The 21,409-nt window shown below is 47.2% G+C and overlaps 1 protein-coding gene across 3 annotated transcripts in view; it reads left to right on the forward strand.

Annotated features, from left to right (window-relative positions):
• Znfx1 (zinc finger NFX1-type containing 1) overlaps positions 1 to 21,282 on the forward strand; it is a 31,134-nt gene extending 9,852 nt beyond the window's left edge. For all 3 annotated transcript variants that reach the window (XM_060382804.1, XM_021637838.2, XM_060382805.1), the window contains exons 4-14: positions 4,750 to 4,881; positions 6,515 to 6,663; positions 7,642 to 7,791; positions 9,694 to 9,808; positions 11,279 to 11,526; positions 13,219 to 13,358; positions 13,717 to 13,871; positions 14,234 to 14,379; positions 16,034 to 16,144; positions 16,394 to 16,489; positions 17,925 to 21,282. In XM_060382804.1, the coding sequence (XP_060238787.1) occupies positions 4,750 to 4,881; positions 6,515 to 6,663; positions 7,642 to 7,791; positions 9,694 to 9,808; positions 11,279 to 11,526; positions 13,219 to 13,358; positions 13,717 to 13,871; positions 14,234 to 14,379; positions 16,034 to 16,144; positions 16,394 to 16,489; positions 17,925 to 20,363 (3,881 nt within the window). In that variant the 3' untranslated portion in view covers positions 20,364 to 21,282. The remainder of the gene's footprint in view (positions 1 to 4,749; positions 4,882 to 6,514; positions 6,664 to 7,641; positions 7,792 to 9,693; positions 9,809 to 11,278; positions 11,527 to 13,218; positions 13,359 to 13,716; positions 13,872 to 14,233; positions 14,380 to 16,033; positions 16,145 to 16,393; positions 16,490 to 17,924) is intronic.
• Positions 21,283 to 21,409: the final 127 nt, after the last annotated feature.

Genomic DNA, 21,409 nt, shown 5'->3' on the forward strand with positions numbered 1-21,409 from the left:
ACACTGCTCTGCAGTTACTTTGTTTCTGTTGTCATGGAGATGCTTCCCCATTAGTGTGTGAGCTGTGTTCATGGTGACTCCAGAAGGGATCTCACAGATGCCATTGTATCAGCAGATTATGAGCTATTTGGTAAATTCCCTCATCAGTGACATGTTTCAAACACTGTATGTCCAGAAGAGAAATCTATAGCTGTGTCAAGAATAATATCCATTAGTAATTGTATTTATTTGTCATTGTTTGAGATAGCTACTGTGTTGCCTTGATTGGCCTGCCTCACACTCACGGAGATCCACTGCTTCTGCTTCCTGGGTGTTGAGATTAAAAGCATGTGCTACCATGCCTGACTAAATTTTTAAAACGTGTTTCAGTGCTGGGGTAGTGACAGTGCACACCTTTAATCTCAGCACTTGAGAGGCAGAGGCTGGTGGCTCTCCATAAATTCGAAGCCAGGCTGGTCTACAGAGTGAGTTCCAGGACAGCCAAGACTACACAGAGAAACCCTGTCTCGGGGGTCGGGGTTGGGAGAACTATTTTAGTGTTTTCCCTGCATTTAAATGTATTGAATACCTACAGCAGCCAGAAGAGGGCACTAGATCCTTTGGAACTGGGGTTATAGACAATGGTGACCTACCGTGTTGGTGATAGGAACTGAACCCAGGTCCTCTGCTAGAGTAATAAGTGCTCATAACAGCTGAGCCATCCCTGTAGACTCCATTTATGTTAACAGGGGCAATATTGTCACATTGTTTTCTGACAGTATAATCACATGATTAATTTGTATTCCTTCAGTTAATTTAATTAAGAGTGGCTCACAACTACATGTAACTCCAGTTCCAGAAGATCAAATGCCCTCTTCTGGCCTCTGAGGTCAGTTGCACATTCATACAGTGTCTGCATAGACACATAAATAAAAATATTTTTTAAATGAATACAGTTTTTGTTTGTTTGTTTGTTTGTTTTGCCCACTGATGCACCTGTTTAATTCCAGCACTCTGGAGGCAGAGACAGGTGGATCTCTGAGTTCAAGGCCAGCCTGGTCTACAGACCAAGTTCCAGGACAGCCAGCATAACAAAGAAAAAAAAGCTAGGCAAGGTGACACATGCCTTTAATCCCAACACTTGGAAAGTAAAGGCAAGTGAATCTCTGAGGCTAGTCAGGATTGTGGAGAAAAAGAAATAATTAGAGCCATCACAGAAGTGGTGACTGTCGGCACTCAGGAGGCTGAGGCACGAGGGCTGCCTAGGGCTTGAGGTGAGAACTGCGTAATGAGTTCCCATCCAGTCTAGGCTGTAGACCAGACCCTGTCTGTTTTTGTTTTTGTTTTTGTTTTTGAGGCAGGGTCTCTCTGTATAACCCTGGCTGTCCTGGACTCCCTCTCCCTCTCTCCTGTCCACTTATCTAAGCTCTCCTGCTGGAGGAAGACCTTGGCATCCATTCACTGATAGAGTGGGCAGCCTGCCCTACAAGTACCCTTTTTTCTCTGCCTTCCCTTCCCCCAAAAGGCTCCCTAGCCCCAGAGATAGTCCACAGTCTAACATGTTTCGCTGGTTTCCAGTTTCCTTTTGCCACGCTCACAATTTTATAGTGGTTTCTGTTGTCGCCTTTTGTCACCTCTGTTAGTGTGGGAGGCCCAAGAAGGTAGGAGTCCTATGTCTTTCCCTTGATGCTGCATTTTTTGCTCCTACACAGGTCTGACATCTGCTAATGGACCTTGTATATACTATTTGAAAAAAAATAGAATGAAGAACCAATCATTCCCTGTGTGGTGTTGAAGTTACAATTTTCCTGTCACCCCCTCAATCAGCTTGAAGTTTTTGAGGACTATGGCTACTTTAGCCTGACACAGTGTAGAAATTTAGACTTAATTTATGGCCCGTTGTTAATGACTTTATAACTGTGAGTCTGATGGTGAAGTATTTTGAGTTTTTCTTCTTATCACAAACCCAAATGTACCACAGTACAGAAAAAGCATGTCTAAAGAATTTGCCAGCTGGGCATGGTAGAGCACATCTATAATCCTAGCACTCTGGAAGGCAGAGGTAGGTAGATAGCCAAGGCTACAAAGGGAAAACAAACAAACAGGGGCTGGAGAAATGGCTCAGAGGTGAGGAGCACTGGCTGTTCTTCCAGAGGTCCTGAGTTAAATTTCCAGCAACCACGTGGTGGCTCATAACCATCTGTAACGAGATCTGGTGCCCTCTTCTGGCATGCAGGTGTACAAGCAGACAGCACTGTATATATAATAAATAAAGAAAAAAGTAAACAAACAAAAGAGCCTCTATTTTAATACAGGCCTGAGCAGGCAAATCTTTGTGATGTTGAAGCCAGCCTAGTCTATCTAGCAAGTTCCAAACCAGCCAGGGGTATGTGGTGAGACCTTGTCACATAAGATTGAGAGCAATATGGATATTATCAGTAGTCAGTGGACAGCTGGGTTGGCAGCCAGTACTCAGGCTCAGAGGCAAGAAGATGAGGCGTTCAGAGCCAGCCTCAGCCACTTGGTGAGGTTGAGATTAGAGGAGCTACAAGGAGTCCCTGTCTTAAAAAAAAAAAAAAAAAGGAGCTGGCTAAAATTCTTAAAAGTCAGATGATATGTGTCTCTTTGTGACTGACAGAGAACTATTTCCAAGATATTCTAAATGAAAAAAGTAAACATGAACACTGAAAAGAGTTTGCTGCTATTTGTATCTTTAAAAAAAAAAAAGAAAAAGAGAAAAAGGAGAAAGTCCCTGGAGAGGAGCTCAGTCTCTGTATGTATAGGCTTAGGAACACTGTCTGGACAGTCACAGAGGAATCTTAACACAGATTACTCCGGTAAGACCACATGGCTTCAATATCTTTTTCTAGTAGACTCATATGTGCTGCTTATATTCAAACGATCTAAACAAAGAAAGAAGCCCAACTGTGGTAGTGCACACCTTTGATCCCAGCACTCGGGGAGGTAGAGGCAGGTGGATCGCTGTGAGCTCCACAACACCCTGGTCTATAGTGAGTCCAGGACAGTTGGGGCTCTCTTACACAGAGAAACCCTGTCTCAAAAAAAAAAAAAAAAAAAAAAATAGGGGCTGGAGAGATGGCTCAGTGGTTAAGAGCACTGTCTGCTCTTCCAAATGGACCCTGGTTCAATTCCCAGCACCTACATGGCAGCTCACAACTGCCTGTAACCCCAATTTCAAGAGATCTGACACCTTCACACTAATGCACATAAAATTAAATTAAATAAATTATTAAAAAAAAACAAAAATAAATATATAAATTGATAATAATAACTCAGTGTATTTTTGAAAGAATTTTTAAAAATTAGCTGAGTGTAGTGGCACATGCCTTTAAAATCCTAGCGCTTGAGAAGCAGAGGGAGACAGATCTCTGAGTTTGAGGCCAGCCTGGTCTACAGACAGCTGGTCTTCAAGAACAGCCAGGGCTACACAGAGAAACCCTGTCTAGAAAAAAAAAAAACAAACAACAACAAACAAACAAAGAGCCTTTGTTATGATGCACCTGTAAATCTGCCATTTGGAAGGTGGAGTGAGGGGGAGCAAGAGCTCTAGGCCTGCATGGGCCACATGAGATGGCATCTCAAAACAACAACAAATGGACTTTTTAAAAATATAACTTATGAGCTAGTATATACCTACTCTAGTCCAGCTGCTTGGGAGATTGAGACAGGAGGATCACTTGGGCTCAGGAATTGAAGCATAGCCTGGGCAGCCTGGGCACTGTCTCTACAGGAATGGTAGTCACTCTGAGTAGTTTATTACCCCTCTTGCAAAGTGTAAATTTTGAGACCAGCATCCTGTGATGACAGGGAGGCAGTCTTGATCCAACTAAGGCAGAAGATGAGATGGCAGCCACAGTCTCCATCTTGTAAGTCAGTGATGTGTGCAGCACACAGACAGGAGTCGGCAGCCTGAGACTTCTGTAAGGAGAGGGACGTGGGAAGAGGAAGGCGTGATCTGGAGTGAGTGTGGAGACAAACCAAGGCTTCTCGGAGCATCAGTGGCACCAAGTGTCCTGTGTGCATTGTTTAACTGAACTATGACTACTTGTGCCTTCTGTCTTCATTGTCACAGTTAAAAGTGAAAGAAATTCACATCAGAACTTTTCATCTAGGCTGGGGATATCATTTAGGTAAGTTGCATGCATGGCTGGCATGCACGAAGCCAGCACCAAATAACCAAGATGTAATGGTTCGTTGGTATCTGTAATCCTAGCACTTGAAAGGGAGGGGTAAGCAGGGGTAGAAGGGACAGAAATTCAAGGTCATCTTCAGATACATAGTGAGTTCCAGGCTACCCTGGACTGTAAAAAAAAGGCTTGTCAAAAAAAAGGCTTTGGGTGTTTGTCTGTTTGTTTATTTGTTTTTTCTTTCATCTAGCTTTTACACATTTTAAAACTCTTTTATTCTTCAAATGTGTTCTCATGAAAGGAAGAGGAATATTTGTTTGCTTTATAAGACAGTCTCACTGTGTAGTCTAGGCTGGCCTTGAATTCACAGTAGTCCTCCTGCCTCTGTCTTCCAAGTGTTGGGATTACAAGTCTGCACCACCACATTTGGCCAATGAGAATGTTTTTAAGCAGATAGTGGACTGGTATTTGAATTCCTGTTTTTCTCCATGTAGGCAAATTTCAGATGAATATGTTTATTTAATAAGATTTGAGATACACAGCCGTTCACCTTTTAAGTTAATGAATAAAAATACTAACCTAAAATATACATTTTGTAACTTGTCTTTTCCTTATTTTCTAGGCAAAACCTATGTGGGTCTAAAAATTGTTCAGGCCCTTCTGACCAACAAGTCTGTTTGGCAAATGAATGCTCAGAAGTTCCCCATCTTGGTCGTTTGTTATACTAATCATGCCCTGGACCAGTTTCTAGAAGGTAATGAATGTCTTCGGGCAAAATGGTTTTCTACTGGGGCCGTAGCTGTAGCTCAGTGGTGGAACACTTCTTCCTGTGTTACAAGGCTCCAGCCTCCATCCTCTGCAACACACGAGCACAAGCAAACGGGGACACACACACACACAGACACACCTCTCTAACCCTTGTGCACAGTCCTTATCCTCACACAAAAGGCTGGCTGATCTGCCCTACTCTACACCTTGGGCACTCTCTCTGTCTTTCTGCTTCCCAAACCCAGGGACACTAATCACCTTCAGTCCTTGAATTCTTCTCCCTAGGCTGTCCCCTTTTGCGCTCCCCACCTCAGCATGAGTGCATCTAGCCCAGCTTGTACCAACTCATTCTTCAAGCCTTACCTTAAATGACCCCAGTGGACTTGTCCCATTGCCAAGTCCCTTTTCTTCATTTTTTTCTTTTTGTATTTTAATGTTTGAAGATTAATTTATTTTAGTCTATGTTTGGGCATTTGCCTGCCTGTGTACCATATGTATGCCTAGTGCTGTCAGAGATTAGAAGAGGGTTCTGATCCCCTGGAACTGAAGTTGCAGGTGGTTGTGTGGGTGCTGGGAATCAAACCCAGTCCTCTAGAAGAGCAGCCAATGATCTTAACTGATGAGAAGTCTCTGCAGCCTCTGCAATATTTTTTTTGGGGGGGTCTGTGCCATGGACTCTAAACATTAAGGACTGGAAAAATTTTACTGTATTTATACAATATATTAATCATAAAAAGTACACATTAGGGGCTGGAGAGTTGGCTGAGTGGTTAAGAGTGCTGGCTGCTCTTCCACAGGGCCTGAGTAGAGTTTCCAGAACCCACACTGAACACCTCTCAATCTACCTATAACAACCCCAGGGGACTGGACACCTTCTTGTGTCCCCACAGGTCTCTATTGACACAATCATAAACACATAAAATAAATCTTCTTAATGCTACTCGGCCTAGTGAATAACTAATATGCACTCTTCCTTTTGTTGAGACATTATCCTGAATTTATTTCTCTGTGCTTTTCCCACCTATATGGCCCTGTAGGCTCCACCCATCTGCTAGTTTAGGTCCTTTCTGTGCTTTTGCAACAGCTGGTCCTTAAGTATTAGAGCTATAGCTATTGGAATAAGTGGTTTAATGAGCCAGGATGTGAGACAGGAAAGCATATCAAAAGCCATGTCTCCAACATGTAAGCAGCCATTACATGTGTGGAATGGGTCACGTGTACTGGCTGCTTGCTTCCACTGGGCCGTGCTCGGAGATGCAGAGATAGTTTGCTTATGCAGACTGTAGCCACACACAGTCATTCCTCCTGCCTCCAATTCTTACTCAGAGTGAGGCACCTCGCTGCCTTGCCTGTGCTGTACAGCGTTAGGTGTCAGGGCCAAGAGTCCTCTCTCCATTTGTCCAAGTCCACGGCCTTGCTCTGAAGCTCTACGCTTCTCTGCTTGGTTGCCCACATCTTGTTTTTCACCTTCTCACACAAAATGGGGTGAATATCCTGTAAGCACAAGTTTGTTCCCTTACGGGACCAGTTGAGATAAGATCCTAGACACACACAGCTCTCCCCTGAGCAAAGTCAACATCGCCCTTCTCAGCTCTGGAATACTGCACGTTGCTTTACAGGCATCTACAGGTGCCAGAAGACCAGCATTGTGCGAGTGGGTGGAAGGAGCAACAGTGAAATCCTGAAGCAGTTCACCCTGAGGGAGCTGAGGAACAAGCGGGAGTTCCGCCGCGTCCTCCCTATGCACCTTCGAAGGGCCTATATGAGTGTAAGTCCTTATTCTGGAATAGCCAAGGGGCTCAAGGGACCTGCATAGCTTTCTGGCTGGCTTTTCAGCCTTCTGAAGGACCTAGCTTCCTTCTAGCATTTCATCCTGCTAATCTTTGGTGCCCAAGACAGAGTTGAAAAAGTTCCTCTCCTACCCCTACCAGGACCTTCAGTCTGCTTTTCCCAAACTACCACATTCTTAGCCAGTGACTGGGAAGTGTCTTGGTTTTTCCGTTCTTTTCTTTTGTTTTCTTTTCTTTTCTTGAACCAAACTTGAATAGAACTTTATTAAATACTGGCCAAGACCATGAATACTGACCAGGTCCATACCTGGGATTTCAAGAGTATGGTCGTGTCTTGGGTTTTCAAGACAGGGTTTCTCTGTGTACCTCTTCTCTTAGAACTCACTCTGTAGACCTGTCTGGCCTCAACTCAGAGATCCACCTGCCTCTGTCTCCTGAGAGCTAGGATTAAAGGTATGTGACATCAAGTCTTTTTCTATGAGCAGGGTGCCCAATCAAAATCACAACTGGGTAGAGTGGCACAGAGTTTTATTCCCAGATATTAGGAAAACTGAAGTTGGTGGGATTAGTTAAACCAGAAGTTTGGGAACAGCCTGGGCAATGTAGCAAGAACCTGTGTCTTAAGCAAGTAGAGAAAAACAAAAAAACAAAACAAAACTCAGGTCTTATTATCAAGAAAGGAAAGAGGCTGTGAGGCTTGAAGTCTGACCAGAGTGCCTGGGGCCTGTTTTCCACTGTGTCCTTTTCTCACCCTGCTTACTGCCTGATCAGGCCACTGAACACTGGTCCTTGGGTTTCAAGACCTTGTGATGTACTTGAGAAACTGGTTTGTTGACTGGTATGTTTACTTATTACTCATTCTTGCTTTTCCTTTCTTGACTTTATTTTCCCTCAGGGCAGAAGCTGGCTTTGGGAAAGAATGTTTCTTCATCACCTCTTTCTTCTGTTCTTGGCAGATTGTGACAGAGATGAAGGAGTCAGAGCAAAAACTTCAGGAAGGGGCCCAGACCCTGGAGTGCACTACCCTGGGAGTCCTTCGGGAACAGTACCTGGAGAAGTACATCTCTGCCCAGCACTGGGACAGCCTCATGAACGGACCCATGCAGGTAGGGCTGCCCAGAGGGTGCTCAGTACATGGAGGTAGCTCCAACAGAGGCCTTATTTGTTTGTGGACCCAATGCTGCTGGAGTGAAGCACTCCCTGTTGTAATAAGAAGCAGTTGAGGGTCCTTAGGGACAACGCCCTGCAGGCCACCTGCTGGCTTTGTACCTGGATGGCTTTGCTCTGCACAGGTTATTGGATCTATGTGCCTGTTTACTAAGTAGAAGAGTACTTAACTAATGAGAACAAGGTTCTGTGTTTGGTCCCCAGTACAGGCACACTGACAGACAGACTGGCTGGCTGACTGACTCACAGACTCACACAGACACACACACACACACAAGCGCATACATATGGACAACAGTAGCATTAAGTTGAGCACTATGAAATTGCTACCACTTGTAATTTTGGCTAAGGAAAACATGGCAGTTTGAGTAGATACAGTGGTACATGCCTAGCACCCAGCAGCAGATACAAGAGGATCGCTGCAAGCTCCAGACCAGCCTGGGTTAACTACAGTAAGTTCTCAGAATGCACATTGAAGTGCCGTCCCAAAAAAACAACAAAAATGGAAATTTTTTTACTGCTCAGCTTCACTGTTAGAGGATTACTATTTGGACATAAAGTTAGTATTTATAAACCTTTGTGAAGTTTATGTTTGGGATTGTCTGTTTTATTTTTTTATTTTATTTTTTTTTTTTTGTTTGAGATTTGGGATCACTATCTAGAGCAGGCTGATCTCAAACTAACAGAGATCCATCTGCCTCTGCCTCTCAAGTGCTGTGATTAAATGGTGCTTTGTTTTTGTTTAAATCTCTTTATGTGCATGGGTGTTTTGCCTGTGTCTGTATACCATTTTTGTGCCTGGTGCCCACAGAGACCAGAAGAAGGCACTATCACTTCGAACTGGAGTTAGAGATGGTTGTGAGCCACCATGTGGGTGCTAGAAATTGAACCCAGGTTCCCTGGAAATCTATCAGTGCTCTTAACTGCTAAGCCATCTCTCCAGCTCATTTGCTTGTTTTTGAAATAGTCTCATATATCCAAGTTGGCCTTTCATTCATTATGTAACCCACGACCACGACGACCTAGAACTCCTAATCCCCCTGCCTCCATCTCCCAGGTGCTGGCATTATAGGCTTATGACATCATGCCCAGTTATAAGTGTCATATGGAAGAACATCCTAACCAGAAGTACAGTCCGTCTCAGGAACTTAGGAGTCAACGGTGTGGAGTGTATAGACTGAATGTGGGTTTATATCAGTGAGATCCCACCTAAGCAGCTGTGTGATACACTGCCTGCCTAGAGGACCCTGCAACGACTCACTCAGACCTTCCCTGCAAGATGGCTGTCCTTGCATCACTGGGCTGGTGAGAAGCAATGGGACAGAGAGGTCTGTGGTCACCTGGATGGTGTCCTCAGCTCCAGCTGCCTGCTGCCATTTGGTACAAAAGCTCCATGTTGTCATGATCCTCTTGACTTTGTCAAGACAAGCAAGATATTTAGATTTTAGCATTTTGTGTAAATAGTATTAAAGAAAGTGTTTTGTAACCTCCAAATTTAATTTAGTTTTATTTTATTTAAGACAAGGGCACAAAGGGCACATGTAGCCCATGCTGGTCGCAAGTTCACTGTATAGCTGAGGCTGGCCCTCAGATGCCTGATTTCCCTGCCCCAACTTCCCAGGTGCTAGGATGACAGACATGTATCACCAACTCAGCAGCCTCTGAACTGTAAGGTTTGGGCTTTAGATTTTCTGTGGTTAGAACCCAGGGCTTCATTCAAATGAAGCAAGAACCTGCCCTTGAGATTTGCCTTCAGGAAAGAATTTTAAGTCCTTTAAAGAGGCACTGTCTTCATACTAGCTGCCACAGAGTTCTCATGACTGACAATTCTTCCTTCACAGGATGCTGACTGGGTCTGTGTCCAGCCCTCAAAGCATTCCATGATGCTTGAATGGTTGGGGCTTGGTGTGGGCTCTTTCACACAGAATGCTTCTCCAGCAGGACCTGAGAACCCAGGTAAGAGGTCCATGTGACCCATGACACCATGAGCTAAAGTGTGCTGGAAACCAGAACAACATGACTAAAATACAGTACGAATACTTAACAAATGGAAGTCAGTCAGCAAAAGCCTTATAGGAAAGTGAGTCACAGACTGATCAGGAGCACTACAAATGAGAGAACACTGTTGTTGGGTACACACATGGAACATGCTTGTTGGAAACTGAAGAGTTAGTGCTGGGATACAGCTCAGTAGATTGCTTGCCTAGTAAGCACTGTAAGTGTTGAAGGTCCCATCCTCAGCACCCTGAAACCAGGTATGGTGGCACACGCTTGTAATCCCAGGATTCAGAAGGTAGGGGCAGGAGGATCAAAAGTTCAGGGTCATCCTTAACTATATAACAACTTCAAGCCAGGCATAGTGACACATGCCTTTAATTCCAGCACTAGGTAGGCAAAGGCAGATAGGTCTCTGTGTCTTCAAAGCCAGCTTAGTTTACATAGTGAGTTCTAGGATAGCCAGGGCTGTTGAGAGACCCTGTCTCATAAAACCAAAACCAGAGCAGGGTACAGTGCCACAGCTGTGATCCCAGCACTGGAGGAGGTAGAGGCAGGTGAACCTCTGTAAGTTTGAGGCCAGCCTGGTCTACAAAGGGAGTCCAAGACAGCCAGGGCTACACAGAGAAACCGTCTCTCAGAAACAAAAACACAAAATAAACCTTAACTATATAACTGACAACCTTGGGCTCAAAACACACACACACACACACACACACAGAATGAAAAAAAAAAAGCCAAGTGTTGGTGCATGACTTTCATCCTAGCACTCAAAAGGCAGAGGCAAGCAGATCTCTGTAAGTTTAAGGGCCATCCTGATTTACAGAACGAGTTCTAGGACAGCCAGGACTACACAGAAAAACCCTGTTTCAAAAACTAACAACAGGGCTAGGTGTGGTGGTACATGCCTTTAATCCCAGCACTTGGGAGGCAGAAGCAGATGTATCTTTGAATTTGAAGCCAGCTTGGTCTACAGAGAGAATCCAGGGCAGCCAGGGCTACATAGGGAAACCCTGTCTTGAAAAACAAAACAAAAACCATCACCCACAAAAACAGAACCTTCTTGGGCTAGAGAGATGGCTCAGAGGTTGAGAATACCAGCTCTTCTTCCAAAGGTCCTGAGTTCAATTCCCAGCAACCAAATGGTGGCTCACAACCATCTATAATGAAATCTGGTGCCCTCTTCTGGCATGCAGGCACACATGCAGGTAGAACACTGTATAAATAATAAATAAATAAATCTAAAAAAAAAAAAAAGAGCCTTCTTTATTATGATTTTTAAACCATCATAAAGTGTAACAAACGAACACAAAGAATGCTTTGTCATTGGCCCTCTTCCCATGTTCCTGTCCCAGGACTGCTTAGTGCCATGAGACTGTCTAGTGTGGTAGCTTCTGCAGGTGCCCCTGTCCCACCTGCTTCCTCTCTCAGCCCAGGCAGAAGGGGAAGAGGAGGAGGAAGAGGATGAGGAGGGCTCCCTAATCGAGATTGCAGAGGAAGCTGACCTGATTCAAGCGGACCGAGTGATTGAAGAGGAAGAGGTGGTGAGACCCCGGAGAAGAAAGAAGGAAGACAATGGGACGGATCAGGAGTTGGCTAAAATGCTTTTGGCCATGAGACTAGACCAGTATGGACCTGGAACTACAGCTGGAGAGGAGCAAGCTACAGAAGAGTGGCAGGTAAACCAACTTCCTTCCCTAAAGCCCCCAACAGAACAGGGAAGAGGATTCAGTTTTACCAGGCAGACCTGGGTTAGGTTCTGCTGAGAAAGGCTTTGGAGGGTTTGGCCACTGCTGTTACTACTGCTTGTCACTTCATCCTCACAGCTGGCTGCTGTACTGTCGTGCACCTAGCCTGAGGGTAGAAAAGCTATGGTTGATCAGAGGAGCCTAGAAAGGACGAACAACAGGTTCGTTGCCACCTGAGAAGCAGGTGTCCAGATGCTCCTCTGGGTGGAGCTTTCAGAAAAACGTGACTCATTATTTCACCTACCTTCTCGGTCATGTTGTCTGAGAGCAGCCAGTGCAGGCATAGAGGGTGAGAATAAGCCGGAAAGCAGACTTCATCCTTCAGTCAGCCTGGCATCCACACTTACTTAGAGCTAGAGTAGTGTGAGTTAGTCCCCTGTAAACTTTCCTCTGGTTTTGGTCAAACATTTACTATGTGTTACTATGACAGCAGGGAACTGGCTACTCCAAATCCCAATTTGTAACACTTCTGGAGATGGTCTCTTAAGGACAATGTGGGTGCAATAGTTTTCACCTAAAGCTTTGTGCCTTAAAGGTTCAAGTCAGTAGCACAGCGTGGGGGCAGAGGCATAGGCCCATTTCTTAAAACTGCCTATTGGGCTTCTCTTATTTTGTCAATAGTGTGGTGACGTCTATTTCACATGCCAGTCTTCATACAGTCTTGTAGCCTCATGCAGTGACAGATCCAGAAGGGAGTGCTTCCTCTTAAGAGATTGTGAGTGCATTGGACCATTGTCTCAGGCTTGTGGCAGGCCCTGTATTAAGCACCTGCTCCTAGGCAACGGCCCAAAAAACATTGAGCAATGGCCAGGTCTCCTCTACTTTGATGACACACCCATTTTAGAAAGGGAAATAGATGCTAGTCAAACAAGTTCAGACAGGAGTAGTAGTAAAAGGGACATGGCACAGACACACTTATTAGAAAATGTTATGATGAGCCAGACAGTGGTGGCGCACACCTTTAATCCCAGCACTGGGAGGCAGAGGCAGGTAGATCTTGTGAGTTCAGGGCCAGCCTGGTCTACAAAGTGAGCCTAGGGCAGCCAGGGCCATTATACAAAGAAACACTGTCTCAAACAAACAAACAAACAAACAATATCATGATGGTATCTGAGACATTGTGTGTGATTTTGTTTTATTTTATTTTATTTCATTTTTAAGATTTATTACATATACAGTGTTTTGCCTGCATGTACACCTGCATGCCAGAAGAGGGCACCAGATTTCATTATAGATGGTTGTAAGCCACCATGTGGTTGCTAGGAATTGAATTCAGGACGTTTGTAAGAGCAGCCAGGGCTCTTAACCTCTGAGCCACCTTTTCAGCCCTTTGTGTGACTTTTAAAAGGTGAGAAACATAAGTAAAGACAGCCAGTGTCAGCCTTTGCTGGCCAGTGGAGCTCCTTCCCATGGTTCTTTGCATTGCCAAGCTGGTAGCCAGGTCACACTGCCTGAGAAGAAACAGGACAGGCTTGGGGTCCAGGCAGTTCTCTGGAACTTTGTGCAGCTTTTCATTGATGGAGAAGCTGTTGGGAGAGTGAGAGTTCATTGGGGGGTGGCAACCCCTTGGCTTCTGTGTTGGGGCCCTGCTCACTTTCTCTTGACTGGTGTTGATATCTACAGACCCAGCGCAGCCAGAAAAAGAAAATGAAGAGGAAAGTGAAGGTTGAGCTTCGTAAACTGAACACCATGACTGAGGCCGAGGCCAGAGCGATCCATGATGTCTGGCAGCTGGACCTGAACTCTCGCTGGCAGCTTTATAGGTATGGTGCCCAAGCCTAGCCAGTCTATATCATTTCCTATGGAATTTCTGTTGGGTTCCCAGGGTGGGTCAGATTGGGCAGGATCTCATATAGCTCGAGAGGAAAAGGCCACTGGGAAGCGTTAATAATAGAGCTGTGTCTCTATTCTGTGTCCTCACCTCCCTCCTTGCCTCCTGGGGACCCTGCACATCTTTTACAGTACATTTTAGCTTGGTTTCTGTAATTCTGGGCCTCATTCTTCCTATCTGGCTTATAAACCCTGTAGAGCTTTAGGGTTCACTTCAGGTACAGGTACATCATTCCCTCAGGGAGCACTTACTAAAGAAAGGCTTCCTTTCCCTGGTTCTTCATTCTCCAGGCTCTGGTTGCAGATGTACCAAGCTGACACTCGCCGGAAGATCCTCAGCTATGAACGCCAGTACCGCACGTCAGCAGAAAGAATGGCCGAGTTAAGACTCCAGGAAGACCTGCACATCCTTAAAGACGCCCAGGTTGTGGGCATGACAACCACAGGTAGGAAGGTGTGGGGATTTACCTGTTCAAACCAAGTTCACCTTGTGCCCAGATCCTATCAGATGAAGGAAAACATGGTGAGAGCTGTTGCCAGCTGCCCTGATCTTGGAAACTCTTGGTGACGTTTTCTTACTTGTTGCATTGCTTAAAACTCATCACAACCAACAACCGTGAAGCTCAGGGCCACTCAGGACCACTCTCACTCACTCCTCACCCCCCCCTCACTTATTCAGTGGCCACTCCAGCCCCAGATGAGCAGGAAGGCCTAGTTTCTGCCAGCCCAGGAAAGGTACAAAAGAGGTGACCCTTTGGGTCTTGTACCCCTAGCTCAAAGGAGCCTCTCTCCTCTTTCCTGATTTGAGGTGCTGCCAAGTACCGCCAGATCCTGCAGCAGGTGGAGCCTAGGATTGTCATTGTAGAAGAGGCTGCTGAAGTTCTTGAGGCCCACACCATTGCCACGCTAAGCAAAGCTTGCCAGCATCTCATTCTGATTGGGGACCACCAGCAGGTAAAGCAAGAATTCTTAGAAGATGGGTGTTCTCTGGAATAGGGCGAGCAGAAGACCCTGGCCTTTCTAGTTAACAATCTTCAAGCTTACCGGTGACTCTGTGCTTGCTTTCTTCCTTGAATCCATGTTCTTTTCCTCTGCAACCCCAGTCTAGTCAGAGATTGCCCCCAGGGCCTCACATGCTAGGCAGGCCTTCTGCCCTACTCCTGAACTCTACGTCCCTAGCCATACAGACCGGATTGGCCTCCAATTTTAATCCTCTTGTCCTTGGGATTATAGAACTGTACCACATTGCTTAGCCCAACATGCCTTTAAAATTTATTTAAACAGTGTCTTTTATTTATTTGATGTTTATGGGTGTTTTGCCTAGGTGTTGGTGTACCCCATACCTGCAGTGCCTGTGGAGGCTAGAAGAGGGTGTCAAATCCCCTTAGACTAGAAATCCAGAGAGCTGTGAGGTGCTACATGGGTACTGGGAATTGAACTTGGGTCCCCTGCAAGAGCAGCCGTAGAGCCATCTCTCCAGCCTTCATCATAGACAATTGCATAGTTCCTTAAGTCTTTTTTTTTTTTTTTAATTAACTAATTGTTTTGTTTTGTTTTGTTGAGACGGGGTTTCGCTGTGTAGCCCTGCTTGTCCTAGAACTAGCTCTGTAGAGCAGGCTCGACTCAAAGTCATAGAGATCCTCCTGCCTCTGCCTCCCAAGTGCTGGGATCAAAGGCCTTCGCCACCACCACCCGGCTCGTTCCTTCAGTCTTGCTTTCATTTTGGCTACTTTCTGGTCTGTCCCCTAAAAGGAGCCAAAGTGAATTAAAAGCAACAACAGAAACACACCAGACAGTGGTGGTGCACACTTTGATCCCACCACTTAGGTGGCAGTGGCAGGTGATCTTCAAGTTTGAGGCCAGCCTGCTTTACAGAGCAAGTTCCAGGACAGCCAGGGCTACACAGAGAAACCCCGTCTGGAAAAAGATGAAAAACAAAACAAAAAGTAAATTATCCAGGCATTGCCAGTTTGTGCCGCATACTGGTACAGCTGCCTCAGATGACCCCAAACTTAAGTCTTAATAAATGTGAGCATGTCACCATCCAACCCCCCGGGGCTTCTCACCACTCTTGATGTTAAAAATCAAGCTCCTTTGGTTTTGAGATGGTCTCGTGTAGCCCAGGCTAGCCTTGAACTCACTTGGTAGCTGAGGATGGCTTTATGCTCCTGACCCTTGCCTCCACTTCCTAAGTGTGGGATCACAGGGACATGCACAGCCATACTTGGCCTAGAAGCTGCTACATAGTAAGACCACCTCAGAAATAAGAGTGGTCTTTGTCCTGTGTCTCTGGCCTACTCATTTGCTTAGGGCTCTGATTCACTGTCCTTCCTGTCCCTGTTCATGGGACTGTCCCTGTTCATGGCTTTGCGACTTCCTCCATGCTGTTGTCAACTCAGGGGTCACTGTTCAGAGGTCTAGCCAAAGAATTCCCACCCTCAGGCTTGGGCTCTCCCTTACATTTCCCTGGGTTCTTCATGGTTCCTATTAATCCTCAACTTGTCAGTGCCTAGACTAGCAGCCGCCTTCCAGTAGACGGTGCTTGAAACACATGCTGCTGGGTGTTCAGTGTGTTTCCAGCAGAGAATTCTCATGTTTCTCTCTGCAGCTGCGCCCCAGTGCTAATGTGTATGATCTGGCCAAGAACTTCAACCTTGAGGTGTCGCTGTTTGAACGGCTGGTAAAAGTGAACATCCCCTTCGTCCGTCTGAATCACCAGGTGAGGCTGGGCTCATGTTACGACAGACATATGGGAGAAGGCACCTGGGTATATGCCACCTGCCAGCAATTAGAGCTGGTGTTTCGCTGAAGTAGCCCATCACAAGGTCCCCTGCTTCTCAGGATGAAGCCACTTGCATCCTGCTTTCTCCTAGTTGTTACCCCTGTAGGCTTCCTGTTGGTATCCATAGCCTCCAGAGGAAATGGCTCTTTGTCTTGCTCATGTTGCTAACCACACGTGTTGTTCCAGCACCGCATGCGCCCTGAAATTGCCCGCCTTTTGACCCCCCACATTTACCAGGATTTGAAGAACCATCCCTCTGTCCTCAAGTATGAGCAGATTAAGGTCAGTCTGTCCTCTCTGGTCATCTCTGCTGGTGTCAGCGGCCTAGGAGGTTTCTGTTACCCGTCGGGGGTTGGGGGAAAAGCTTTCAAAAGTAGTAGAGGGCCTGGAGATGGCTCAGCACTTAAGAGTGTATACATCTTTAATTCCAGCACTGGGGAGGAGGAGACAGAGGCAGATGGAGCTCTGTGAGTTTAAGGCAAGTTTTGTGTACATATAGCGAGCTCCAAGACAACAAGAGCTTCATGATAGATTCTGTCTCAAAGAAAAAGAGTGTACTGCTCTTGTAAAGGACCCAGGTTCAATTCCTACCACACACAGTGGGTCCCTCACGACTGCTTCTACCTCCAGGTCCAGGGCATCCAGTACTGATCATTTCCTGGCCTCTCTGCATCTTCTGGTCTTTATGGGCACCCACACTTGGGTAAACATACACACATTTAAAAACAAAAACAAAAAACGTGGGTCTGGAGAGATGGCTCAGCAGCTAAGAGCACTGGCTGCTCTTTCAGAGGTGCTGAGTTCAGTTCCCACATGGTGTTTTACAACCATCTATGATGAGGTCCAATGTCCTCAACTGGGAGGGCATGCCGGCCCTCCCAGCATGCCAGCATCTGTATGCAGATAGAACATCATATACATAAAAATAAATAAATAAAATAAATATAGAATCCGAAAAAAAGGGGGGAGGGGCACGGTGGGATAGATCCAGCTCAGGATTGCCAAGCCTTAGGAAGAGGGACAGGATAGAGGATCTTGACCTGGTTTAATCTCAGTTTTGCCACTTGGCAGCTCTGTGACGTTGAGCAAGTCCAGCAAGGGATCCAGGTGGCATAGTCCTCTCTGTAGTGAGAATGACTGCTCCTGCCCTGTCCCCGAGCCATGCGGAGGGGTCTGTGTGCAGCGGTCAGCAGTGGGGTGCTCAGCACAATCAGCTGCTTCCTTATCACCAACTATTGCTTATTCCTTTGGCCATTACAGGTGATTCAGATACTTAGAAAGCTATGATAGGCTTAATCATTTAAAATCTCAGTGCCATGGCCTGAGATAAAACACATGGCAACTAACTTCAAAGATAAAGATTTTGAGGTGGAGTCAAGTGGTCAGTGTCCATGAGATAAGAAAAAGAAGGGCCAAGAGCCTGGCATGGTGGTGGCACACACCTGTAATTCCAGCACTCTAGGAGGCAGAGGCAGGCAGATTTCTGTGAGTTTGAGGCCAGCGTGGTCTACAAAGCAAGTCTAGGACAGCCAAGGTACACAGAGAAACCCTGTCTTGAAAAGAAAAAAAAATAAAATAAACAAATAGAAGTGCCAACAGCTGGGGCTCAGAGGTCCAGCACCTGCTTAGCCTGTTTGAGGCTCTGGGTTCCATCCCCAGTGCTGAGGGGGAAAGCGCTACAAGGGAGTCTCTGATGTGCTGCCACCTTGCTTTTCAGGGGGTCTCCTCCAACCTCTTCTTTGTGGAGCACAACTTTCCTGAACAGGAGATCCAAGAAGGCAAAAGCCACCAGAACCAGCACGAAGCACACTTTGTGGTGGAGTTGTGCCAGTACTTCCTGTGCCAGGAGTACCTGCCCTCCCAGATCACCATCCTCACCACCTACACTGGGCAGCTCTTCTGTTTGCGCAAACTCATGCCTGCCCAGACATTTGCTGGCATCAAGGTCCATGTGGTGGACAAGTACCAAGGGGAAGAGAACGACATCATCCTCCTCTCCCTGGTGCGGAGCAACCAAGAGGGCAAGGCAGGCTTTCTCCAGATCCCCAACCGCATCTGCGTAGCTCTGTCCCGGGCCAAGAAGGGGATGTACTGCATCGGGAACATGCAGATGCTTGCCAAGGTGCCGCTGTGGAGCAGGATCATCCATACCCTTCGAGAGAACCACCAAATCGGCCCATCCCTCCGCCTCTGTTGCCAGAACCACCCTGACACCCACACCCTTGTATCCAAAGCTTCTGACTTCCAAAAAGTGCCGGAAGGAGGCTGCAGCCTGCCTTGTGAGTTCCGGTTGGCCTGTGGGCATGTGTGCACACGTGCCTGCCACCCATATGACTCCTCCCACAAGGAGTTCCAGTGCATGAAGCCATGCCAGAAAGTCATCTGCCAGGATGGGCACCGGTGTCCGCTTGTTTGCTTCCAGGAGTGTGAGCCTTGTCAGGTGCAAGTACCCAAAATCATTCTTCAGTGTGGTCACAAACAGATGGTCCCTTGTTCAATGTCAGAGTCAGATTTCTGTTGCCAGGAGCCTTGTCCCAAGGTACTGAGATGTGGCCACAGATGCAGCCACCTGTGTGGCGAGGATTGTGTGCGTCTGTGTTCAGAAAAGGTCACCGTGAAACTTAACTGTGGGCACAGTCAACTGGTGAAGTGTGGTGAGGTGGGGAATCTACAATATGGTCTGCTAGTCAAGTGTACCACCAAGTGTGGCACTGTCCTAGACTGCGGCCATCCTTGCCCAGGCTCCTGTCACAGTTGCTTTGAAGGGCGATTCCATGAGCGCTGTCAACAGCCCTGCAAGCGCCTGCTCATCTGCTCACACAAGTGCCAGGAGCCCTGCACTGGTGAGTGCCCACCCTGCCAGCGGACATGTCAGAACCGCTGTGTCCACAGCCAGTGCAAGAAGAAGTGTGGGGAGTTGTGCAGCCCCTGCGTGGAGCCCTGTGTCTGGCGCTGCCAGCACTACCAGTGTACCAAACTCTGCTCAGAGCCCTGCAATAGGCCTCCATGCTATGTGCCTTGTACTAAGCTGCTGGCTTGCGGCCACCCTTGCATTGGTCTGTGTGGGGAGCCATGTCCCAAGAAGTGCCGTGTCTGCCAACTGGATGAGGTCACCCAAATCTTTTTTGGCTTTGAGGATGAGCCTGATGCCCGCTTTGTACAGCTGGAAGACTGCAACCACATCTTTGAGGTACAAGCCCTGGACCGCTACATGAACGAGCAGAAGGATGACGAGGTTGCCATCAAGTTGAAGGTCTGCCCCATCTGCCAGGTTCCCATCCGCAAAAACCTGAGGTATGGAACCAGCATCAAACAGCGACTGGAAGAGATAGAAATCGTCAAGGAAAAGATCCTGGGCTCTGCAGGCGAGATCGCAGCCAGCCAGGAACAACTTAAGGCCCTGCTGGAGAGTAAGACCCTCTTCTACCAGCTGCGTCCTGAGGAATTCCTGATGCTCAAAGAGAAGCTGGCTCGGAAAAACCTGTCAGTGAAGGACCTGGGCCATGTGGAGAATTCCATCAGCTTCTACGACCACTTGGCCAACCTGGAGGGGTCTCTGGAAAAGGTGCATTACTTAGAAGAGCAGAGAGTGAGGACTCGACTGGAACAGGTTTACGAGTGGCTGGCCAAGAAGCGCTTGAGCTTCAGTGGCCAGGAACTGAGCGACCTCCAGAGTGAAATCCAGAGGCTCACCTACTTGGTGAACCTCCTGATGCGCTGCAAGATGGCAGAGAATCTGAAAGACAGCATAGCAGAAGAGGTCTCCAGCATCCGGAATATCCTCGAAAAAACATCTAAGTTCACCCAGGAAGATGAACAGCTTGTGAAGAAAAAGATGGATGCCCTGAAAACCACTCTTCCCTGCTCTGGCCTGGGCATCTCAGAGGAAGAACGGGTGCAGATTGTCACCGCCATGGGTGTTCCTCGTGGCCATTGGTTCAAGTGCCCCAATGGCCACATCTATGTAATTACTGAGTGTGGGGGAGCCATGCAGAGGGCCACCTGTCCTGAGTGTCAGGAGGTGATTGGTGGTGAAAATCATACTCTCGAGAGAAGCAACCAGCTTGCCCCTGAGATGGATGGAGCCCAGCACCCTGCCTGGTCAGACACAGCCAACAACCTGATGAACTTTGAGGAGATCCACAGGATGATGTAGAAGTTGGCACCCTAAAGCCTTTTGCCACCTCAGAGCCAGGTTGGCTCCCCTGTGGAGGAAGCAGTTCATTAGTGCCCTTTAGTCTTCGCACTTGTTTAAGGATCCACTTTTAGGGCTTGCCCATGTGATTCTAGATGAACCCCTGCGCTAGAGTAAGCACTTTACCTCCAGCACTGAGCAGAGCCCACATCTCTCAGCTCCTCACCTGCAGTAGGTAGGACTCCTGGGAGCATCTGGCCTCCACCCAGGGCTATTAGGGTAATTGGGTCTTGATGTGGTCAGCACTTGTGTTCCCAGGGTGCACTGCTTCTTATGGCCAGGCCCTAACTTGCTGACTAACTTCCACTGTAATAACAGCAGCCCAGAGCTTTAGGAACCACTTACCCTTCAAGGAGCACAAGAACGCCAGCACCCTACTCCTTGGGCTCCTGCCCTCCTGGAGATGGAGGCCTGTGACAGACACTTCACCAACTCCTCTTGACCCCGTTACAAAGCCACTGTCCCCAGCGGGGTGGGGCTCCCACAGCAGGCACAGGCTGAGCAACCCCTGCACCGTCCTGAAACTTGCACTCAAATAGCAGGGGTGGGTGGGTGTGTCTCTGCAGGAGAGGCTCTGTGGTGGTGCTGCCTGAGGGTCCAGCGTCAGCAGTACCTCCTGAGAGCCTTCATCCCAGCACCCTCCCTGGCAGCCTTTGCCTGGGCAGGGTAGCATGCCAGCAGCTTCTGCAGGCCCCGGCCCCAGGCCCACTGCCTGCCTCTGCATCTCTTTCCGTGTTCCTTGTTCCTTAGAACAGTTAGGCATCTCAGGTCCTTTCTAATGTTGGCCACAAAGCCCCTTTCTTATGTATGCATTTCCTTTTTTTGTCTTTACTATGCACTTTAGCCTATAAAGCCAATTAATAAAAATGATTGAAAAAAAGTCTATGGTCTGTATCTCTGCTTGCTTTTTGCTGTATTAGTAACTGATGAACCTAGGGGCTTCTGCTATGTTCTACAAGCATCACAAGCCTTACCCAGTGGCTTGTCCACTTTCCTTTCAGTAACAA

Source organism: Meriones unguiculatus, chromosome 4 (assembly GCF_030254825.1).
Source record: "Meriones unguiculatus strain TT.TT164.6M chromosome 4, Bangor_MerUng_6.1, whole genome shotgun sequence".
NCBI lineage: Eukaryota > Metazoa > Chordata > Mammalia > Rodentia > Muridae > Meriones > Meriones unguiculatus.